The sequence below is a fragment of the Melospiza melodia genome, chromosome 1, assembly GCF_035770615.1.
Source record: "Melospiza melodia melodia isolate bMelMel2 chromosome 1, bMelMel2.pri, whole genome shotgun sequence".
Classification (NCBI taxonomy): Eukaryota; Metazoa; Chordata; class Aves; order Passeriformes; family Passerellidae; genus Melospiza; species Melospiza melodia.
Window position 1 is genome coordinate 24550160 of NC_086194.1, and position 20575 is coordinate 24570734.

Consider the following 20575-nt stretch of genomic DNA (forward strand, 5'->3'; position numbering starts at 1 on the left):
CGCTGCAGATTCTCATTAGCTTGGGATCAATTACTCTTTCAATGCAATTGACTTTAGGTTACAAATCCTCAAATTTTTGAGCAGTATTTAGCTTCACAAAGACACACCGAATTTTGAAAATTCCTAGCAGTGGAAATGTAGGTACCTTCACATTTTCAGTATTTCAGCTTTCCATCTTTGTAAGTCTGCTCATATTTTGTTTATTGAGGCTGGCAAAGAATGGGAGAAGAGAACAGAAATCCACCACTTTTGTGAGATTATTCTTATCCTAAAGCAGAGTAATTTTGCAATGTGAGCACTCTGTAGTGTTTTAATTAAGGTAGCATTATTGCTAACAATTTTAATACACAGAAAATTGCCTGTTGTACTTTTGTTGCTGTTTTATTTCAGATAAAATATATTTATTAAGTAAATAAAATAAAAATCAAGTCTTACTTTCAACATCCCATGCCACAACAAATATTTTAATTTGTGCTGTGTTTCTGCATCGCATAAAGCATAACAACCAGCATCCATCTAAATCTATCTTCCTGATAGATTTGGTTGCTCAGAGCAACCACACAAAACCTTCTGCAAGAGCAAATGCTCACTAAACTGGGTTTTCATGTGTTGGGCGTGGTATTTGAGAGGAAGCAGATACTGCAGAGGTGATAAATGTGAGGTTGTTTTCCTCTTAAAATCCGCTGATTCAAGTGTCAGCTCCTTCCGTACTTTTTGATACACTGATACATTAATTATATGTTTCTGCTGTTCTTCTGAAATCTGAGTCAAATCAGCCTACTGTCATAATTGGAATTATTGAGGTTGTATCAGTATTCTCAATATTAATGTCACTAGTGTATGGTGCTATTTATAAAGCAGAGAATAAAATGTACCTTATGTGTGCAATTATGGCATTTCAAACCACGTTGAGATGAAGAAAAATAGCATTTCCCATTGGAAAATATTTTGATTAGAAATTACTCAGTAAGTACCTTTAAAACTCAGCCTTTCCTACAAAACCCAAGTGTAATGATGGCCCTAAAGTCAGTGCGTATGTTTTACCAATTTTTTTGTGAAATCATCATCCCTTGACTGAAACCAAAACTTCCATAAAGACTGACACAAGAACACCAAAGCTGCAAACAATATCCTAAACCTCAGATTCTGAATGTGACTTTTCAGAGCACTCTACTAAACAGAGCAAGAAAATATCACTATAGAAGAAAGAAAACAATCAGTATAATGGTAAAGCATTTCCATTTTGTACATCCACATGAACGTAGCTGACTGTGGAACAACTTGCACTTACATGTTGTAAACTTTACATTATTAAAACTGACATGTTCATTATTAAACTCTCTATATTATTCACATTTCTTTTACAATCAGCTCATCTGTGTCTTTAGAAAGCAGGAATGCCTTCTTGCAGCCCTCCTGGGAAGTGCAGTGTGCCCCAAAGCTATTCAGAATAATACAGATTCGTAGCAGAGCCACTTTATTGTCTTTAACAACTGGCTCCTCCATTTCGTATTGTTCACTGGAGAAAGTAGAAATTGCAATATGAGAAACACTGTTTGAAAAAGTAACTGTCTTTCTATTCCTGGAAGTCTGAAAAGTAGGTATGTGGCTTGAACAAGCACACACGATGGTGTTTTCCTGTGGGTGTTCCGCTGGACTGACCGTGTGGTGATCTGCACCGCCAGCAGACAACTCCTTCTTGTTCCCCAGCTCCTCCTTTGTTCTACAGTGGCAGAGCTGGCAGCTTCCTCCTCATTCTGGGGACAATGTGCCATGGTACACAGCTGGTGGGTGTGCTGGTGGTGAAAAGAGAGCAGCCTCCCTCCCTGCAAGGCATTGCCTTATGTATGGACAGGGTGAATCTGGTCCCTTTTCACAGCGCTTGCTTTACAGCTCTGCCTCATGAACTTGCTTCTGGAGCGGACTTTTCCAGGGAGGTGGTGACTCATGTAACTAGACGCGTACATTTTTTCTCCATTTAAAATCTACAAACTGAGGGTAAAGCTTAGAGTCTGGTTGTGTCAGGGAAGGAAATTCAGCCTGGCTGGATACAACATTTAAAAATGGTTTCAAATCACTGTGGAGGAAATGGCCTCATGTTTTTGAAGTCTACTCTGAACTGTATTGCGTAACTCATTCCTGAACACTGAAGAGAGTTGTTCATTGCTCATCCAAGTTAACAGGGATTTGTGTGCTAATTTCAATAGAAGCAGAAATAGATTATAAAGGTTTTGGCAAGACTATGTAATGATTAGGAACTCAGGAGAACAACCATATTCTAAAAGCAAGTGCTTCCTGGGCTATGGTATTGATTCCTGATTTCTTTCATAGGAGCATTTTCTGCCATGATAACAAATTTATAACAGAGACAAGCATTCATCTAGCACTCAACTCAGAATGCCTATTAAATAAAACAGAGTTCCCAAACTAATTTCAAAGCTTATTCAGAGTGAGAGAATTGAGTCTTAATGATGAGTTTCTGGGTAGAGTAATAGGGTGACAATTTTTCCTATAAATACATATTCTTGAACTACCAGTATTGTTAAATGAAATCTATTCTGAGATGCCTTCAGGACTTGTGTCATTAAGCCTGAAGAATTGATTTGTATCTCTGAGGGTGTTTGAGATCTTGGTATGCAATGACTATTTCATCTTAATTTGTTTTATGCTCCTGCTAAAGGGATGATAATATTTTGGGATATCCTTTGGGGATGGTATTATTTTGTGGCATTCTTTGGAAAGCATCAAGATTTTAATACTTTGGAATGCCCTTCTGTTGTTCATATGGTTGATTTTTCTTGCAATGTGTAAAATCTTTTAAGCAGTCATCAAGCTAATTTAAAGGGAAAAATAAATTACTCCAAGTCAGTTACACTTTGTGAAAGTTGATGGTTTAAAATCTAGTGTTAATGAAAAGTACCAAAAGCAAAAACTGCTGAAAGTTTCCAATTGCCACATACTGGTTCTTTCTTTCCTCTTTGCTATTGGCTACCTGGGGCTGTTACAAATGTCAGATGGTCACTTCATACAGGTATCAGGAGATGTGGAGATTACAGAGCCTGGTGGGCAGGTCCATGTTCACTCCCTTCTGCGGTGCACAGGAAGAAATGCTATTCCAGGTCTGTATCACACTGCCTCTACATCATTGCTGTCAGAGGTTGATGTGGTTTGAACAGGATGTGTCCTTCTGCCTGGGCCTGCACTCTGACACAGCATCTTGGATTTCCACACTCCCACCCTTCTCCCCAATTTCCTCACAAGCAGAACATGAAACAATGTGTTTGCAGCTGGTGCTGAGCTAGGCAGACGCGTCTCCAGATTTTAACGCAACGAGTTCAGAGTCCTCTGCGTATCTGCCGTTCAAGTGTTCATTGTTGGCATCGTGGTGGTACAGGTACACAGGGACCTCAGTGATGGACGTGGCCGTGTAGGAGGTAGATCGCGTGGAGCAGTGCTCCCGGCGCCGCTGGCCCCACTGCGTCTTGTACTGCGCCCACTGCCTCTTCAGAGCTCCTTGCACCTGCCGGGGAAACACTCTGTTACAGCGAGGCAACAAATACAATAACATTGTATTCTACAATAACATAATTACATATATATATAGAAATAAATAAATATATATAAAAATATATAAATATATAAAATATAATATATAATGTATAATATATTATAGATTATAGATTATATATTATGTATTATATATAGTGATAATATAATATAAATATATATAAATAATTATATGTATACACTATGTATGTATACATATATAATATGTATATACAATATATACAATATATATTCATATGCAATATTGCGAAATAATATATAATATTGTATAATAATATAATATTGTTGTAATAAAAACACCTGTGATGGAAAGGGAAAGGGAAAGGGAAAGGGAAAGGGAAAGGGAAAGGGAAAGGGAAAGGGAAAGGGAAAGGGAAAGGGAAAGGGAAAGGGAAAGGGAAAGGGAAAGGGAAAGGGAAAGGGAAAGGGAAGGAAAGGGAAGGAAAGGAAAGGAAAGGAAAGGAAAGGAAAGGAAAGGAAAGGAAAGGAAAGGAAAGGAAAGGAAAGGAAAGGAAAGGAAAGGAAAGGAAAGGAAAGGAAAGGAAAGGAAAGGAAAGGAAAGGAAAGGAAAGGAAAGGAAAGGAAAGGAAAGGAAAGGAAAGGAAAGGAAAGGAAAGGAAAGGAAAGGAAAGGCTGATGCTGCCTCTGAAATGCCTAATGCATTTTGATACCTGAAGAAGCTCAGCCTTGAGTAATGAGAATTGCCATGAATGGCAAAGTGTAAGTACACTTCATGAGCTTGCCAGGAATAATTTTGTAGAAAGAGTTAGAGGATCAGGACAGCTAAACAAAAATTTTATTCTGGTAATTTAAGAACAGGTTCTGTGCTCACAAAATATGGTCATAGCCCTCTGCATAGCATAGAGGATTTCAACTGTTGAACAGTCATCTGCTAAGAATAAGATATTTTATTCAACACTTACATTAGGAGTGGTGTTATACATAGTATTAGGAAATTATTTAAACTATTGAGTCTTGCCAAGGAATAAGAAGGACTTCTCCAGCTGCATGTCTATGCATGACAGCTCTTGGTAGTTTTGTGACATGAGCAGAAAGTGGGCAATTCCTGGCTCTTTTTGTTTAGATCAGTGATTCTGAACAACACAAAGTGAGAATAGCAGCAGTTTGGCACAATAATCTGATGTAAATGACCCTCTCCTCCAGAGGAAGGCAGGTGCAAGTAAGGCACTGTGATGACAGCAGTCTAAAAGTTTCTGTGGTCCTGCTGAGGTGGGCACTGTCATTTGGAGAGTGTATTGCTATTCACCTTCTCCTTACATATAAAGGAAAAAACCAAATGGCTCTGTGGAGGTTAATTAGATATCCAGTGCAGGAAGGGATATGGTCACAATGGAACTTTAATTACTTGGGCTCTGAGCAAGGTTTACTATGTCAATGTTGAGAATTAAAATGAAATAGCTGCATGTGGGGATGTTTTATCACACTATCACCCAAGTTTATTAGTGAGAAAGAATTACTGGGTCAAAGAATAACGCAGTGGTAGCACTTGATACAGAAATATTACATGAGTTAAACTTTGTAAAGATTTTAGTCACTTTAAAATTGCCTTCTGATGTTACAGTATGAATATTTCAGCTTTATCCCAAAAGCTATGGGGAGGGACTGGAAGAAGAAATCTTCAGAAGTACCAGGACAGTGACTTTCTCCATGTCTCACTGGGGCATCTAGGGCAAACACAAGGAGGATAATGCAGAAACCTTGTGTGTGCACAGTGGCTCTGCCTGCCTGCAGCCACCTCTCCCCCCTGCACCACAGTCACCAGCCACTGTGCCCTTCTGGCCTTCACCTCTGCCCCAGGCTGGCCATGTTTGCATTTCACAGCACTTCATCCATTTGGATTAATGTCAGCATCTCCAGTGAAGGCAGCAAGAGCCTGCTCTTAGAGACTTGCTGTTCCTTTCTAGCCCTCTCCTTCCCCTGCCCCCTGCACAGACCCCAAGGCTTCGATCACTCTTGCATGGGGAGAGGAGCTGCTGTGCAGGTGAGAAGCTCCTGATAAGCTCCCCAGCTGCTCTCAGCTGAACTGGAGTCTGCCATAGGTCTGGAGATGACAGTGTGGTTAACTGGAGAGGGAAGAACAATGTCCCTGAGTCTTACAGGGCCTGTCATGAGGAGTTTATCGTTTTCTTCTTCAGAGAGAGTGATGCTTAGACCGTGTGTGTGATGGGTAGACAACAGCCACATCCCTTCCAGTTCAGCCCATGATCAGAAGTGCCATTATAAAGGTCTAAAAGGCTCCACAAAGCAGAGAGAGCACAAGGTCAAAGCATCTTTTTTTTTTTTTTTGGTTCTCTGCTGACCTGCTTGTTTGTACAAAAGGATCTGTCCACAAATGGATAATGGATTGTACAAGTTGCTGCATTTGAGTAGAACTTGTTAAGCTAATTTTCTGCCACGACTCCAAGAATCTCAGATGATCATAACTCAGGGCCAGCTAAAACCATTCAGGCATGAACTTTAAATATGTAAGCAGCCTTACTGAAAATCACATGCAAAGCCACGATGTATTAATGACTGAGGAGGCAGCTGGGGACCACGAGGCACACGGTGATGCCTGGATGCCTGCCATGCTTTCCACTGTGATGGCAGATAAAAGAAAGCAACCACTGAAGCAGTGAAGACCCCAAGTTTATTTACTCTGGTCTTCAAGACTTTAAAGGTTTTTCTGTTCTCTATTAGCCGTTCACACCTCATTGGCACAGAACATACATGGCTGCTTTTTCCCCAAATAGACTTTCCATTCTGTTGTCCAGCCTTGCAGTCTAGAAGCAATCTCAGGCTTGAAAATGTGGTCTGGTGAGCAGGCTATTGCAGAAACCTTGGATTATCTCTACAAAACTGTTGCTGTTGGACAGAGAAACTGCAGTTCTACTGGACACCAAGATTTTATAGGAAAATGTACAAGAAGATTTTTCATTTCGAAAGCAAAAAAACCAAACATTGTTTATGTGTTCTTCCAGATGAACGCAGACATTAGTACAGCTTTTTTATTATTATGTTTAGATTTATTTCTATAGATGGGCTCATGGTACTAAAGTGAGGTTAGTGAGGCAGCAGTGATTAATGCACTACAAAACACACTAAAGTGGTTCTGAGTTTAGCACTGTTTGTCCTGGCTAAGCTTCATGTGTTTCAGTCTTGAAGTTAAATGTTCCAGTAGGAAAAAAGTAAATCCCAGATTAGCCAAGCTTCTGCAGTACTAAAATTAATCTCCCTGCCCCACACTAAATTTTCTCATGAGAAATAATTTTAGCCTCTATGGCAGCAGATATATGCAGCAACTTGGAAACAATCGTATATCATGGCTGAAGAGCAGACTGTGTCTTTGGTCTGTGTGCTTCTGCATACACCAGGACTGAGGGAGATTAGCTCAGTTTTCTTGGTCAAACTCATATTAATGCTCCCTTTAGAGGGCTCTAAAAGCAGCTTGGCATTAGTCTGTTGCTGTTTTTCTATAGGTTTTGTGCCTTATATACCTAGAGATTGTGTAACTGCAGAAATAAATGGGAAGAAAGGATCACAAACCTTTCATCCTCTCCTGGCCCAGCCCATCCCAGCCCAGACAGTCTAGTGCATGAACTTTGCTGGGTGTTCATGGGTTATGTGCTGCTGCAAGTAGCACCAAACTGTCTTTGAGTCTGTGTTAGAGAGGTGTCATCTTTGACACTGCTCACCTTAAAGGGAAATTCTAAAAAAAACTTCCCTAAATAAAATTTTCTAGAAGAAAATAATGAGAGGGTTTTCCAGCACTCCTGCCATTGACAATCTGCAAATCTGAAGCAGATGCAATGATTTTGAAAATGGCTGTAATGGTGAAAAGTACCCAAGCACCAATAAAATCACTCTCATCAAGTCTGAGAAACCTGTGTCCTCACAGTAATTTGTTTTTACTGCCTGACTTTGATCCATGTTTCTGATCAGCTGCTCCACCAAGGATCAATCATACATATTGGCAAGCAGATGCTTCAGATGTATTCCTTAGTGCATACTTTGAGAATTGTATCCCTGGGATTGTAAAAGTGGCCATGCTCTTCTGACTTTGTAGCTTTGCAAAAAGTACTTTGGAATTAGAGCTAGTTGATGAAACTAAGAAACTAATATATTTTAAGATACTTTATGTTTTCAGTGCATTTTGCTGTGACCTTTTCGCATTTTTAACATTGCTACAACCTTTAATCTAGACAAATCTGGGTGTTCTCATTAGAGATGGAGAATCAACCTCTTGCAATAAAGCTATAAAACATAAAGGGAATTTGTTTTGCAAAATCTAATCTGAAAAAAATATAGGGGGCACTGGGAGGAGTGAAGAAGGCAATGTTCAGGATGGGGATTTTGGGGTAACACATTGCTTGGAGGAGACACTGGAGTACTGGCTGCACACAGTGATGCAGTCACTCTTATAGGCAGAGGATGCTGCAAAAGCTGACTGACTGGTCTCTACTTTCTTCTAGGTCCTCCATACTAGGGAGTATCAGAAGTTTGTCTTTGTTTCCAGGGCATGGATATTCAGCTGTGTCAGAGTGATGACAGTAAAGCAGGAGAAAGGTGATAGTAGCCTGCAGATACTGGGGACAGAAATGTGTTAGGAAAAGAGTTGTGCATGTCTTCAACTTTTAGTTGGATGCATGAAACTGTGAACCTCTGTAGTGTGATCTTACAGCTCTCACTTTGTGTGAGGTTGTGCTGTGATTAGCTGTGCACATTTTGCCATTCCCTGTCATCCCTCCTGAGGAGCCATGCTACAGAACTGCAGCTGAGGGCTCTCGTCTTTTTTATTCTTCAATTTCTCTGTACATTTACACAGGGAGCCAGCCAGAGGAAAATGTACAGAGATGTTGACAAACGGTGGCAGAATTTAATACTCTCTGCTATCCTGAATGTTATCAAATCAGCCAGTAACACCTTATCAATAAGATAGCCTGTTTCCAGTCTCTATCAAAACATCAGTGTGGAGCACAAATGTCTCTCTTTATTTACTGAGTGCTAGCATCACAAAGTTTGTTCTGTATCTAATTCATCTGCTTTGGACTGAAAGTGAACTTTTTAATGGACTTCCTAGCTTTGCTAAGCTATATGGTATTTTATTTCGCTACAGTTGAATGCTCTTGATGTGTTGAAAAAGTTTTTTTTTGCCAACCATCTTTGGAAAAATTCTTACTGCAGAAATTTAAATGGTTCTTGACATATTTTAACATGCTATTTTTTGTAAAAAAAAAAAAAAAGAAGTAGTAAAGTGGATCTAAAACCCACTGTAGGTGTATATTCATATATATGATCCAGCTGTAAGAGATTGGGAGAGATCTTTGCCTTAAGGATTTTTATTTCTCAATTGCTACACAAGAAACACTGACTGTAAAAAGGCCACTGCTAGTCCTCAAAGGAGCTCAAGCAATTGCACTCCTCCACCTGTGACAGTGCTGCCAGGGATGGATTTGCCATGGCTCTGGCCTGAGCTCCCCACTGCATTCTTCAGACAGATCTCTGAATGCCTTCTGTGCTTCTTATTGAGTGTTGTGGTCCTTCCTGCTGTTCTGGGGAAGGAAGGGGTGTAAAGCATTTTTCACCTTCACTTAGACCTCCACCTCAAACTTGCAGATAGTAGGGTCAGAGTGTCATGCCTGTACCTCACTAGGTGCCATCTGCTTTGTAATGGTAACAGAGCTGATTAATCTGCTCAGGGATATTCCAGTCACACTCTGCACAGAGCTGTCAGAAATGCACACCACTGGTGTGTGTAGAGACTAAAAGCAACTTGGTGTGGCTTCAAAGTTTGCAGTGTGACATGCTTCTCATCTGCATTAATGAACAGCAGGATGACTATTTTACAAGTTCTGATCATTTTCTGCATTTCATGTACTTACCTCACCATTGAAGAAGCAGAATATGGTAGCCACAAGTAAGCCCTAAGAGAAGGAAAAGAAAAGAATTTAGGGATCAGAATACATAGACTTCATAATGTTTTGGAAATTTGGCCTTGATGGATACAAGATAAAAACATTAGTCCACTTCCTCTGCGTCACAGACCACAGACATTCCCCATCTTTCACAGTGTGCTATTAAATGGATTTGTTGTCTTTTCATAATGTTTTACTGTGCCCCCCTACCCCCAGTCCAGCATTACTATATTTTATAGATTATCTGTTATGGCTATGAAGTTATTTATATATAAGAGATGTAGAGAAGGAAAATAAAAGGTAGATATGTATTTTGCTTACAGAGGAGAACCACACTGCCACTGATTTTGCTGAAGAGATGGCAGAGGAATTTTGTTCTATATGTTGTCACTCACTCGAGTGTAGCTCTCCAGTCAAAAGTGCCAGACACAGAGAATCCAGCTGTCCCAGGAAGGTTTAAATTGAACTGTATGTCAGGATAAGTGAACTGGTATGTTTGTATGGATGGAGAAGGTATGAGAAGAGGTCTAAGTGGCCAGAAAAAGGAAAAAACCTACCACAGCACATGAGTTAGAGGGTAGGGAGGCAGAAAAAAGTGCACATCATAGCTTGGTTGTAAATGGCTTTAAGTTAATTTCATCATCACCAGAGTTGTTCAAATAGAATTTCACTCCTGCCATAAGATTAAACAGGGCCAAGATAGGAATATGAGACGGCAAAGTGTGAAATTAATGAGAAAATTCCTGCACAGAGAGCCTGCCATTCAGGATTATGTAGTTACACTGGTCCATGTCGTAGCTGCACTCACTCTTATTAAAATAGCATTACATAGCATCACTGGGAGCCAAATACTTTAATTTTAAATTACTTAAAGCAGTTATTATAAACTAAATGTATGGCAGTTTGTGAAATTGAGGGGAAAACTGCAATGCAGCTTATGTTCCCAAGGGCTGCTTTGAAGAGCTTTACAGCTGTATCTTTTTATAAAACCTTCATTTAAATGATTACCAGTTGAATTGTAGATAATGTTTTGCAAAATGCCTTGGACTCTCAGATGCATATTTTGCACCACAAACAGAGTAAGGAATCACTTTTTAACAAAATGCTTATATAGAGATACACAGGCTGGTTTGGACAAGTGCTGACCACATCAATAGTGACAATTATTTTTCTTGAATAGATTTTCTTTGATGCAGAATTTTTAATTTTACATAAATTCAAATATCAACATGAAACAGCACTTTGGATGAGGATGAAGGGTAAACATAGTTTGAAATAAAAGTTTCTTTTCATATTTTGGTAAAGCAGTGAGTATTTTCAAAAAACTCAAATCCCACCATACAGGGAGAAATACACAAGAGCTTGTCCATAAATTTTGAGCTGAGAAGCTCCACAAATTCAAACAAAACCTTGCATTTCTAAAGCAGGACTTTGCCAGACCAGACACTCCTAAATCAAAATTTTTGCAAAGGTAGAAAATGCCCTGGTTGATTGCAGCCTGTACTGATGCTGTTTGAGCTGTGCACAGCTGGGCACAGCCTCTGCTCTCGGACTGCACTGGGCACCCTTGCAGCAGGGCTCTGCTAACGTGGTTTCACTAGCAGCAGTCAGCCACAATGGCAAACCAGATGGATCTGGATCTCCTCTGGGAGCAGGGATGCTCAGGGATGGCATACATGAGATGTGGGGAATCAGAAGACAGCATGGGGAGAGAAAGAAGCAGGGAGAGAGAAAGAGGCTGAGAATTTTTTTCCAAGTTTGCTCTTCAGTGAGAGTGTTTAGGGGGAATGTGGGAACCTTAGCTCACCTAAAGACAGAAATTGAACCTGAACTGTTAAAGTAAAGCCATTTTCCATTTCAATTCCTGCATGGAATTGGAAATCTTCAGTTACATCCTGCAATTGCTCCACTTTTCTGCTATTCAAGAGTGTAGCTCCCTTAACTAATGCTTTCTCTAGTCAACTTCAGACAGAAAAGCTAAAGAGGAAAGTGGAGGGATGCCTCACATCCCTTTCAGTTTCTCTTCTAGTTTTGAGTTAGCTGAAAGCACACCTGGCTTGTTATTTTGAGACCATGCATGTTGTACATGTTCTGGCTGAAGAAATTATTTTCTGTACTCTGTTCCATGTATATCCCATTGCTCTTCTTCCACCTGCCATGGCCCTCTGAACTCTGCCATCTATCTTTCCATTATTTCTATTTCTCTTTCTGTTTATTCTATTTCTATTTCTATTTCTATTTCTATTTCTATTTCTATTTCTATTTCTATTTCTATTTCTATTTCTATTTCTATTTCTATTTCTATTTCTATTTCTATTTCTACTTCTAGTTCTATATTTCTAGTTCTAGTTCTTCTTTTTATCCATGAAGTTTTGCCCATAGTTCAGAGGCCTATTTTTATCTTCAGCTGTAAAGCTTCAGAGATCTCAGTAGCAGACACCAGCTTTGTCTGTCTGGAGCCAGGAGGGCTTGGGATGACCATGATTCTAGAGTGGATCTATTAAAACATGTGACAGACTGTATGTAGTTTAACTATTTAATTTAAAGCCCATGGGTTATTTCTCATATCTCTTTGACACATATCTTCCAAACTCTAACTGCTACTGGTTTTTGCTCAGGATACAACTCTTGCTGAGGATGAAATGTCTAAGTCAATTATAGCTCTCTGCCACTGTGTGGAGTTGTTAAACTAACCAGTGATATATTGTCTGCTCCCAGCTAGATAATGTTGGCTGTGGTCTTGAAAGTGGAAATGAAGACTATATTTATTTTAGGATAAGGGCCTTTAATGACTTCTTCTGAAATTCTTTATTTCTGAAACTATGTGAAGAACAAATGAATGTGTCTTTCAGCTGAATCATGCCATAGGGATTGTCCAGAGACGGCAGCTCTCAGACTTTCACTGCCTTACTTTATTAACACTGTATTGAGTTTTTTCCAGTGTTTAAGTGACTATACTGGTCTAAGTGAATTCTTTGCTTGACAAGTATTTAATTTGTATCTCATTCTCCTAGAAGACATGAGTGTCTTGAAAAGAAGTTTGAGTAATTTACTCAGGTTAGAAATTAACAAATAAAAAATACCATTGAAGATAATGCAAATTTACATAGGTTTCTCATACTTCTTTTTACTTTTTTATTCGAGATTATGTCTCCATTAAACCAAGAAAGCATATATAGGTGCACTTATTCCTGCTGTTCCTGACCATGTCCAGGGCCCTAACCTAATCAACCATACACTGTGTGGCTGATAAGATTTTAGTGGGGTCATATATTCATTACTGATATTAGAAGATAATGTACAGGTGGTCATAGTATAAAAATCAGGTTTTGATTCTCTGTGTGGACTTTGCTCCATGTCCATTTAATTCTCACTTCTGGAGCTGAATGGACAGCTAAAAGAAAAAAACAAAAGAAAAAGAAAAAAAGCATGGCTGAAGTTGTTCACAGAAGTGCATCCCATTCCCACCTCTCTCATTTTGGCAGAGATAAAAAGCTTTGAGAAAAACAGCAGTGCTTTTCTCACCACCTTCATTCACAGCACACCCATACAGCATCTCTGAGGTAAATGACTGCATTATGAATTGTAAATTTATGTTACGTGAAAAAAAATAAGCAAAGTAAAGAACGTGTCTATGCAGTTTCTGCTGCCACTGAGGAGGGGAGATTGTCATGGGAGGGCTGAAGACAGCAGGAAAATGATAGCGATATCCCATCAACCAAAATATGAGGGACATGGCATGGATACTTAAAACAAAAAAACAAAACCGAAAAACATCTTTCCCTAAGTCAAAGCCATCAAAAGGCATTACATGCCATCAAGGGCAGGGACATGCACCAAAGATTCCTCTATCGGTCCCCATTGAAATCGCAAGATTCCTTTTCCCTTCCCAAAAGGAAATGAAATTTCCTTTCGGGAAGGGAAGCAAAGCTCATGCTTTGTTTCTCCTGCTCCCTATGGAGATTTCATTACTGTCATTTTTTGCGTGAAATTTTCATATAAAATTGGCTCTTCATTATATTCAGCTTACAAAATATATTTTCCCTAACCTTAATTGTCTTAAAATATTGAAAAGCTTTTGAACTACTAATAATTCAAAGAGAAAAAAAAGAACAGGAGATAAAGAAAAAATGCTTATGTTGTCAAAAGCAGTCCTATAACTTTAAGTTTGAACAGAAGGAGAAATTATTTCTGCCTGGTTTGGCATTATAGAGGATATTTATTTCCTTTTAAACTGAGAAACAGATGGACTGAATACCTTCTAAAATACTTTGAAATTTCTCACTATTTTTAACAGGCTACTTTTAAATGGGTTAATTTTATTCTGTATAAGGTTGCACAGAGAGCTGAATTTAAAGCTTGGATGCATTGTGGATATATATGCAGTCCAAATCCAGGCCTTAAAGATTCAAAATGCCCTTGTAGTAAACCAGGCACCTCTGAGCTGCATCCTCCTGCCTGGCAGGGTGGGTGCTGGAGCCATGGGGGGGTTGCTTGGGAGCTGCTGAGTGGCACACAAAGGATCCCACTTGTGGAGAAAAAGACAGTGATTATTTTCTGTTCAGCAGAAAAAAAATCCCTTCTCATTTGCCAATAAAAACCAAGGCTCTTATGCTGAATAGCATTTTAATTTCTCATTAGAGGTAGAATTACACTTTTAGAGCCTCAGTCATCAAGGGATTGAGAAGAACAGCTTTAGCTGCTTGTGTCCTGCTGTTGATTCAGGGGCTGTTCCTCCACCCCTCCCTCACAGACCTCCACAGTGACAGTGCCATTTTGTGGCACCTGACAGCCTCTAAAAACCTGGCTTGCAGGTGCTGGAGATAGAATGGGACAGCTGGTGTAGCGAGCTTGAAAGCTGAGGCTTATTCATTCCTGAGCTGGTTTGAGAGCTGTGGGGGGACTGTGTCTGTATGTGGGACTAACTGATGCATCATGCAGTTAATTTTCTGCTCTTTCTTTTTTGTTGTGAAGACTTTGCTGTGGGCCAGTGTCAGGAGTCAGAAGCTGGGGTAGTGGCCCTTGGTAGCAGAACTGTTGCAGACATCTTTTCATGCAAAATCCTTCTCTTAGGATTTTTTCTTCCTGAGAAGCTGAGAGGCCTCAGGAACAAAATGTAAAAAATGGTTATCTGCTGCTATGGAATGCTACAGGTCCATCTGTGATTGGTCTCATGTGCTTGTTTGTAATTAATGGCCAACCACAGTGGAGCTAGCTCGGACAGAGAGTCTGAGGCAGCTGCCTGTGTTATCATTCTTTTCTATTCTATTCTTAGCTTAGCTAGCCTTCTGAGATGAAACTTTTCCTTCTATTCTTTTTATTATAGTTTGAATGTAATGTATGTCATAAAATAATAAATCAAGCCTTCTGAACATGGAGTCAACATTCTCATCTCTTCCCTCACCTGAAAACCCCTGTGAACACCATTACACAGAACCTCTGACAGAAGCACATCTCCCCAATCTCTTTACAGGCTGGGACCTCTCAAAAGGTTGCCAGTGGTTCCAAGGGTGAAGGAAGCTCCAGCCCCAGCTCCAGCCCCAGCACCAGCAGAGGTGCAGTACACCCTGCCAGGTCATCAGGCACAAGCCACATCTCTCTTGCTCTGTCTCAGAATGGAGACCTGAATGCAGCTACATGCTGGACCGAGGCCTTTGGCTTCACAGGAGGCATTCCCTTTGCCCAGGTGTATCATTTTGTCTTCACTGGGCAGCATGATGGGGTTTTCAGGCATTTGAGAGATGTGTTTTCATGCCAGAGGAGTGCAAGGAGCTGGTATATCTGGTACCCTAATGCTTTACAGCCCAAGCGAATTTGCATCTTTCATGAGATTTCAGCATCATCAACCAAGTTTTGAAAATCAGGTCCTTTAAGGTAGATCTGCAACTCACTGGCTCTTGTGGAGTGCAAACGTTTGGTTTGTGGTGCCTAATTTAGGAGCTCTGTGAAATAAGATAACTGTGTGTGTTCAGCAATGCATCCACAGCACCCCAACCATGCATGTCATTCCAGTTAAGATGTGTTGGTTTTGTGTAGGGTAGAGTTAGTTTTCTTCACAGTAGCTGGTCTGGGGCTCTGCTGTGGGTGTGTGCTGGATACAGTGTTGATAATGCAGGGATGTTTTAGCTATGGCTCAGCAGGGCCTCCAAAAGTCAAGGCCTTGGCTGCTTTTCATCTCACACCACCTTGGTGGGCTAGGAGGGCACAAGGAATTGGGAGGGGACACAGTCAGGACAGCTGAACCCAGCTGATCCAAGGAAAATCCCAGAGCATATGGCATCATGATCAGCATGTAAAGTGGGAGGAGAAGAAAAAGAGGGATGTTAGGAGTGCTGGCATTTTTTTGTCCCAGGTAATTTTACATGTGGTGGAGCCCTACTTCCCTTAGGATGCCTGAACAACTGCCTGGCCATGAGAAGGTGAGAATGAATTCTGTAGTTTGCTTTGCTTGCATGTGTGGCTTTTGTCTTATCTACTAAACTGTCTTTACCTCACCTGATGAATTTTCCCCTGTTTTCTCTTTCATCTTTCCAGTTCTCTCCTCCATGCGAGTACAGGGAGCCAGCGAGGGGCTCTGTGGGGCTGAGCTGTCAGCTGGGGTTAAACCACAATGTAATGGTTGAAATGTCTTTCTCTTGCCTGGTGTACTTTTCATTTCAGCATTTTGGAGACTAAAGAGCTTATATTGGTGATGGTGAGAAGATATATGAATCTCTACATTTAGAGGATTAATGGGAAGTTGGCTAGCTGGTCAGGAAAAGTGAATGCATTCCCATTTGCAGCCCAAAACCAGCCTTCCATTCTTTTTATCATTTAGGTATCTGTTCTTTGGATCTATTAAGAACAACTGGTCTATTGTGTGAAAGACACATGCAGTAGACATTCAGTGTTTGTGAATTGTTCATACAACCATATTTAAAAACCCACTTCTGCTTAAAGTGGTGAGCATTGATGACACCATTACAAAAGGGTGGGACAGATCAAAACCAGACTTCTGCTGTTATTCAGAAGTGACTTCAGCTGAGCAAACCTAGCTTGTGGACAAATAAAATAAAATAGAAAAATAAAATAAATAAAATAAAATACTGGTATGTTGTTTTTCAGCCGGGAAAGCCATTCTCTGAAAGAAATAGCATTACATGTTTTTTTTTGTGAAAAGTTCTTTCTTTTATTCAATTCTCTGAGTTTTACAATAGACTGCAGTTCTTGTTTGCACCATTTCTGTGTACATGAATTATATAACTAACACATCAATCCTTCATGTTCCCTTAAAGAAGTCATGTACTGTGAAAACTTGCCTCTCTTTCTGTTCTAGAAAAGGCATAAAATTTTCTCATTTAAGCAGTGCAGAAATGAAGAATGTATAACATTTTGCACCAAAAAAGATGGGTAATTTTTCCCATGATGACTGACATGCCGTGAGCTGCAAAACCCCACAGACTCTTGCTGGTGTCTGCACGGGCTGGCTGTGCTGTGGGTCAGGGGAGCACAGCAGCTAAAGGGGAAGCACAGCCATTACACAAACTCACACAGAATCTGCTAATTACAGAACCAGCCCTAGAAGAAAATGAGCACCAGAGGAGTGATTATACAGCCGGGGATCGATCTTAAATATGCATACAAGAAATGCTAGGGAAAGAATTAAGAATGTTTATTTTACATTGCTGGTTAAAAATCCAGTCTAAGTGGAAAAGGGAGTATTGCAGTTGGCTGCAGCCAGCAGGACAACTGCCCAGCCCTTCCAAAATGCCAAATTCTTGCAGGAAGATTATACTTCAGAGGTGTCAGGGGTTCTTCTGTGAGAGCAGAAGGAGCCCACTAGGGATGAAACTTTCCTGCCTTGGATCCCTCCCTCACCCAACTCCCTTCATGCATGCAGCCTCCATTTTAACCTCAGTTTGGTGATTTTCTGTTGCATAATGATCACAATTAGAATTTTTAATTAAGACAATTATAATCGGTTTTGCGATTCTCCAACAACTGCATGGAATTTAAGAGATATTTTAAGCGTAAAGTGATTATTGTAACACTCTGTCTTATCCTAACTTGTTAGAACTGCAATCAAATAACTTGTCACCAAAAAACTAGTTTGGAGATATTCATTTATAGCTCTTGTAAGTGAAAAAGTAACAGTACAGGCAACAATAGAAGTAACAAAGCTGTCATTCCTTTTAAGCAGAACTGTAATATAAGATGTCATACACTTCAAAAGTAGACCTATAACTTCAGTTATTCTACCCATGCAGCGGCAGGAGCACTCACAGTTTTGAAGGGATAAGGATGATAAGCAGGATATATAATCTAACAGGGTTCACAGATTTTGGTTGCCTTATTTATAATTTCATTTAAGGAAACAGCACTATGATTTTTAAGCTGTTTTCTTATTAAAGCATTAAAATAATTTCTCCACTTACTTGTTCCATATGAATGGAAGCAAGAAGTTAGTCACCATATTTACTCATGTTGACCACTACTCACAAATGCATTGAAAAACTGCCTTTCCTAGTCAGTATAGGTCTGGATATATTCCAGTCAGTCAACCAGATAACCCAGCATTTAAATGCATTTAGGTTTGGCTTGTTTTGTTAAAAAAAAGAACCCAACCAAAACTAGACTTACTGAATGATGTATTTTCAGAGTGTTTTTGAAATCAAAATGTCAATCTGATAATTTAAACTGCCTAATAATGGAATTATAACTCCTAAATGAAGCTTAGTTATCTCTGGTTTTTCTTTTGTGTGTTGGCATTCCCTCTGAGCAACAGTTTGCTAAGTCTGCTTATTTTAATATTAAGGTCACAGCACTAGTTTTAGTCAATTTGAGCAGTTCAACAGAAGTTATGCTGGAACATAAAAGCTATCTGTGAACTCATTTTCTCTCCATAGTTTGGAAATAGTGTGAACTGATAATTTTTACTTATTACATTGTTTCCTCTGTCTTGTCTCTGTTTACACAGTGGTGCTGCTTGTGTAAATGCAGATAATCCAATGCTGTGAAATGGCTGGAAAAGAACTGAAAAGCCAGTTATTTCAGCTTCAGGGTAAAACTCGAAGGTACTGGCAACACTATCTTTGAGTAAATTAGTTTAACATCAAACAATTCAACTACACTGAAGCTGCTACATACCTGGTAATGCATTAGTATGTGCATGATGTAATCATATATTTCTCCAGCAAGTCGGTTTTCTGGTCTCCAGGGAATAATAACAAACTGAATTCCCAGTAAGGGCACCAGAATTAAAGTAGCTCTGACAGCTTTCATATACATGTTGGACTCAGCACGGTGGGTATCTCTCAGCTTTGTCACCAAAACTCGGACAATGTTCAGCAAAAAGAAGAAATTGACCTGCAAAAACAAAGGTATTGTAGGTGAAAGCATTCAAATTAAACAGACATTCAAAATAAAAATACCAAGCACATAAATGGCAATAAACTGCAGCTTTCTAGCTTTATTGTATCTTATAATGGGCAGTTCCCTGGCAGTCAGGTCTTGGAAAATATCTTGAATATTTTCAGAAAATATCTATTAAGCAGCTCTACATGGTTTGGAGCCTGCATGGATGCTTCAGGCAAGCAGGGGTCTGTTCTAGGATGCACTGGATGTTTTGACACTGATATGGGCAAATTCAGGGTTTCCAGGGAACACTAAATATTATTTTTATATTGGAAGTTTAAATGGCGTGGACAAATTGTCCCCTAGAAATAACCACATCTCTGTCCTGAGTCTGACAGTTGCCAAGCTATCTTGCCAGCTGGGATAAACTCCAGCATGTCCCTGGACACATGGGACCTATGGGAGCACAGAGTTTCCCTAAGGAACATGCTCCATGGACTAATGCTTCAGGGTTGTCTGTGAGCAGAGGTGTAAGGCTGTTTTTGAGGAAAACCTTGGACATCTCTTGCCTCCACCAGACTGCAGGGACTCTGTGGTGCTCTACTAACAGGGAACAGCTAGCTGTTGCTGTCTCAGGGCAGAAAACTTTGTCCCTGATCCTCATGATCAGTGATACCAAGTAGTTCAGCACCTCCTCTCCTCAGTTATTTATGGAAATCTGATTTCAGCATAGAGCAACTTGCCCTTGACCCTGGCTTCACAGAGAGCTCCTTGTGGGATGTGCTGAGAGCCTGCAGGAAGAGGGAGGGCAGAGCCAGGCTGGTAATGAGTTCAGTGATTACCCTGAGGACATCTCTGGATCACAGACCCTTGGCCTCCCGGGTACCCACATCACTCTTTTCCACTCTGCTACAGTAAAATCAGGCACTGACTCTTTGGAACTTTAATAGACTTTCTTTTTCCTGCTAATTTTTTGAAATAATGATGTAAGTGTATAACTTCCATAGATATTTCAAGAGTTCAAATCACATATATATATATATCTCAGAAATTTCAGTTGAATTTTTTCAGAACAGTGAATCAGCAAGCTCTGGTAAAACATTTCATCGCTTCTAAACTACACTGGGAGACCTTTCAACTGTTTTACATTTGTGCTCTACTAGAAAAGAGGAATAATAAATTACTTCTGAGGTCCCAGTCAACATTAAATCTAAACCTTATTCTCCATCCTATTCTGACTTCACTCACTCTGTTTAACCTTCACTTTTAGATTTTCTGAAAGTAACTGTAAAAAGTCAAAGAAAGACTTTACAAAGTTAAAAACCCTCAGCTCTTCTGAATCAGTCTTCCACAATGGGTTTTTTTGTAGCAAATCATGCAGGATATACTGTAGACATCGACATCTTCATAAGAAAAATAAGACTGGAAATGACATAAGCACAATATAGAAATAATAATATCTTATTTTGAAAATTGCTAAAGATTGCTATTTTTCCATAATAGTCACTTATATTTTCTTTGTGGCAAGATATAAAGACTGGGATCACAGTGACAAAAAAATAAAGGTTAAATGGATTATCTCAGATGGTAATTGACATTACAATAGGAGATACAGTCAAGGTTGAACCAATAAACCCACAATAAATGTGATTCTATGGGACCAACAGACTGCCTATAAGGCAGGGAAGGATGGGCTATTTCATATAGCTGATGTTAAAGACTGCTTCTCCAGAAAGGGTAGAAAGACTTTTTGTTTATTC

General features: G+C 39.7%; 1 protein-coding gene across 3 annotated transcripts in view; it reads right to left on the reverse strand.

Annotated features, from left to right (window-relative positions):
• Nucleotides 1-358: 358 nt before the first annotated feature.
• The window catches only part of CALCR (calcitonin receptor), a 158790-nt gene continuing 138573 nt past the window's right edge, over nt 359-20575 (reverse strand). For 2 of the 3 annotated variants that reach the window (XM_063151468.1, XM_063151477.1), the window contains exons 11-13: nt 18609-18827; nt 9450-9491; nt 359-3520 (exon numbers count right to left, since the gene is read on the reverse strand). In XM_063151468.1, coding sequence (XP_063007538.1) covers nt 3299-3520; nt 9450-9491; nt 18609-18827 — 483 coding nt within the window. In that variant the 3' untranslated portion in view covers nt 359-3298. Of the gene's footprint in view, nt 3521-9449; nt 9492-16726; nt 18495-18608; nt 18828-20575 lie in introns of those variants that run through there. The other variant, XM_063151487.1, reaches the window with a different exon arrangement.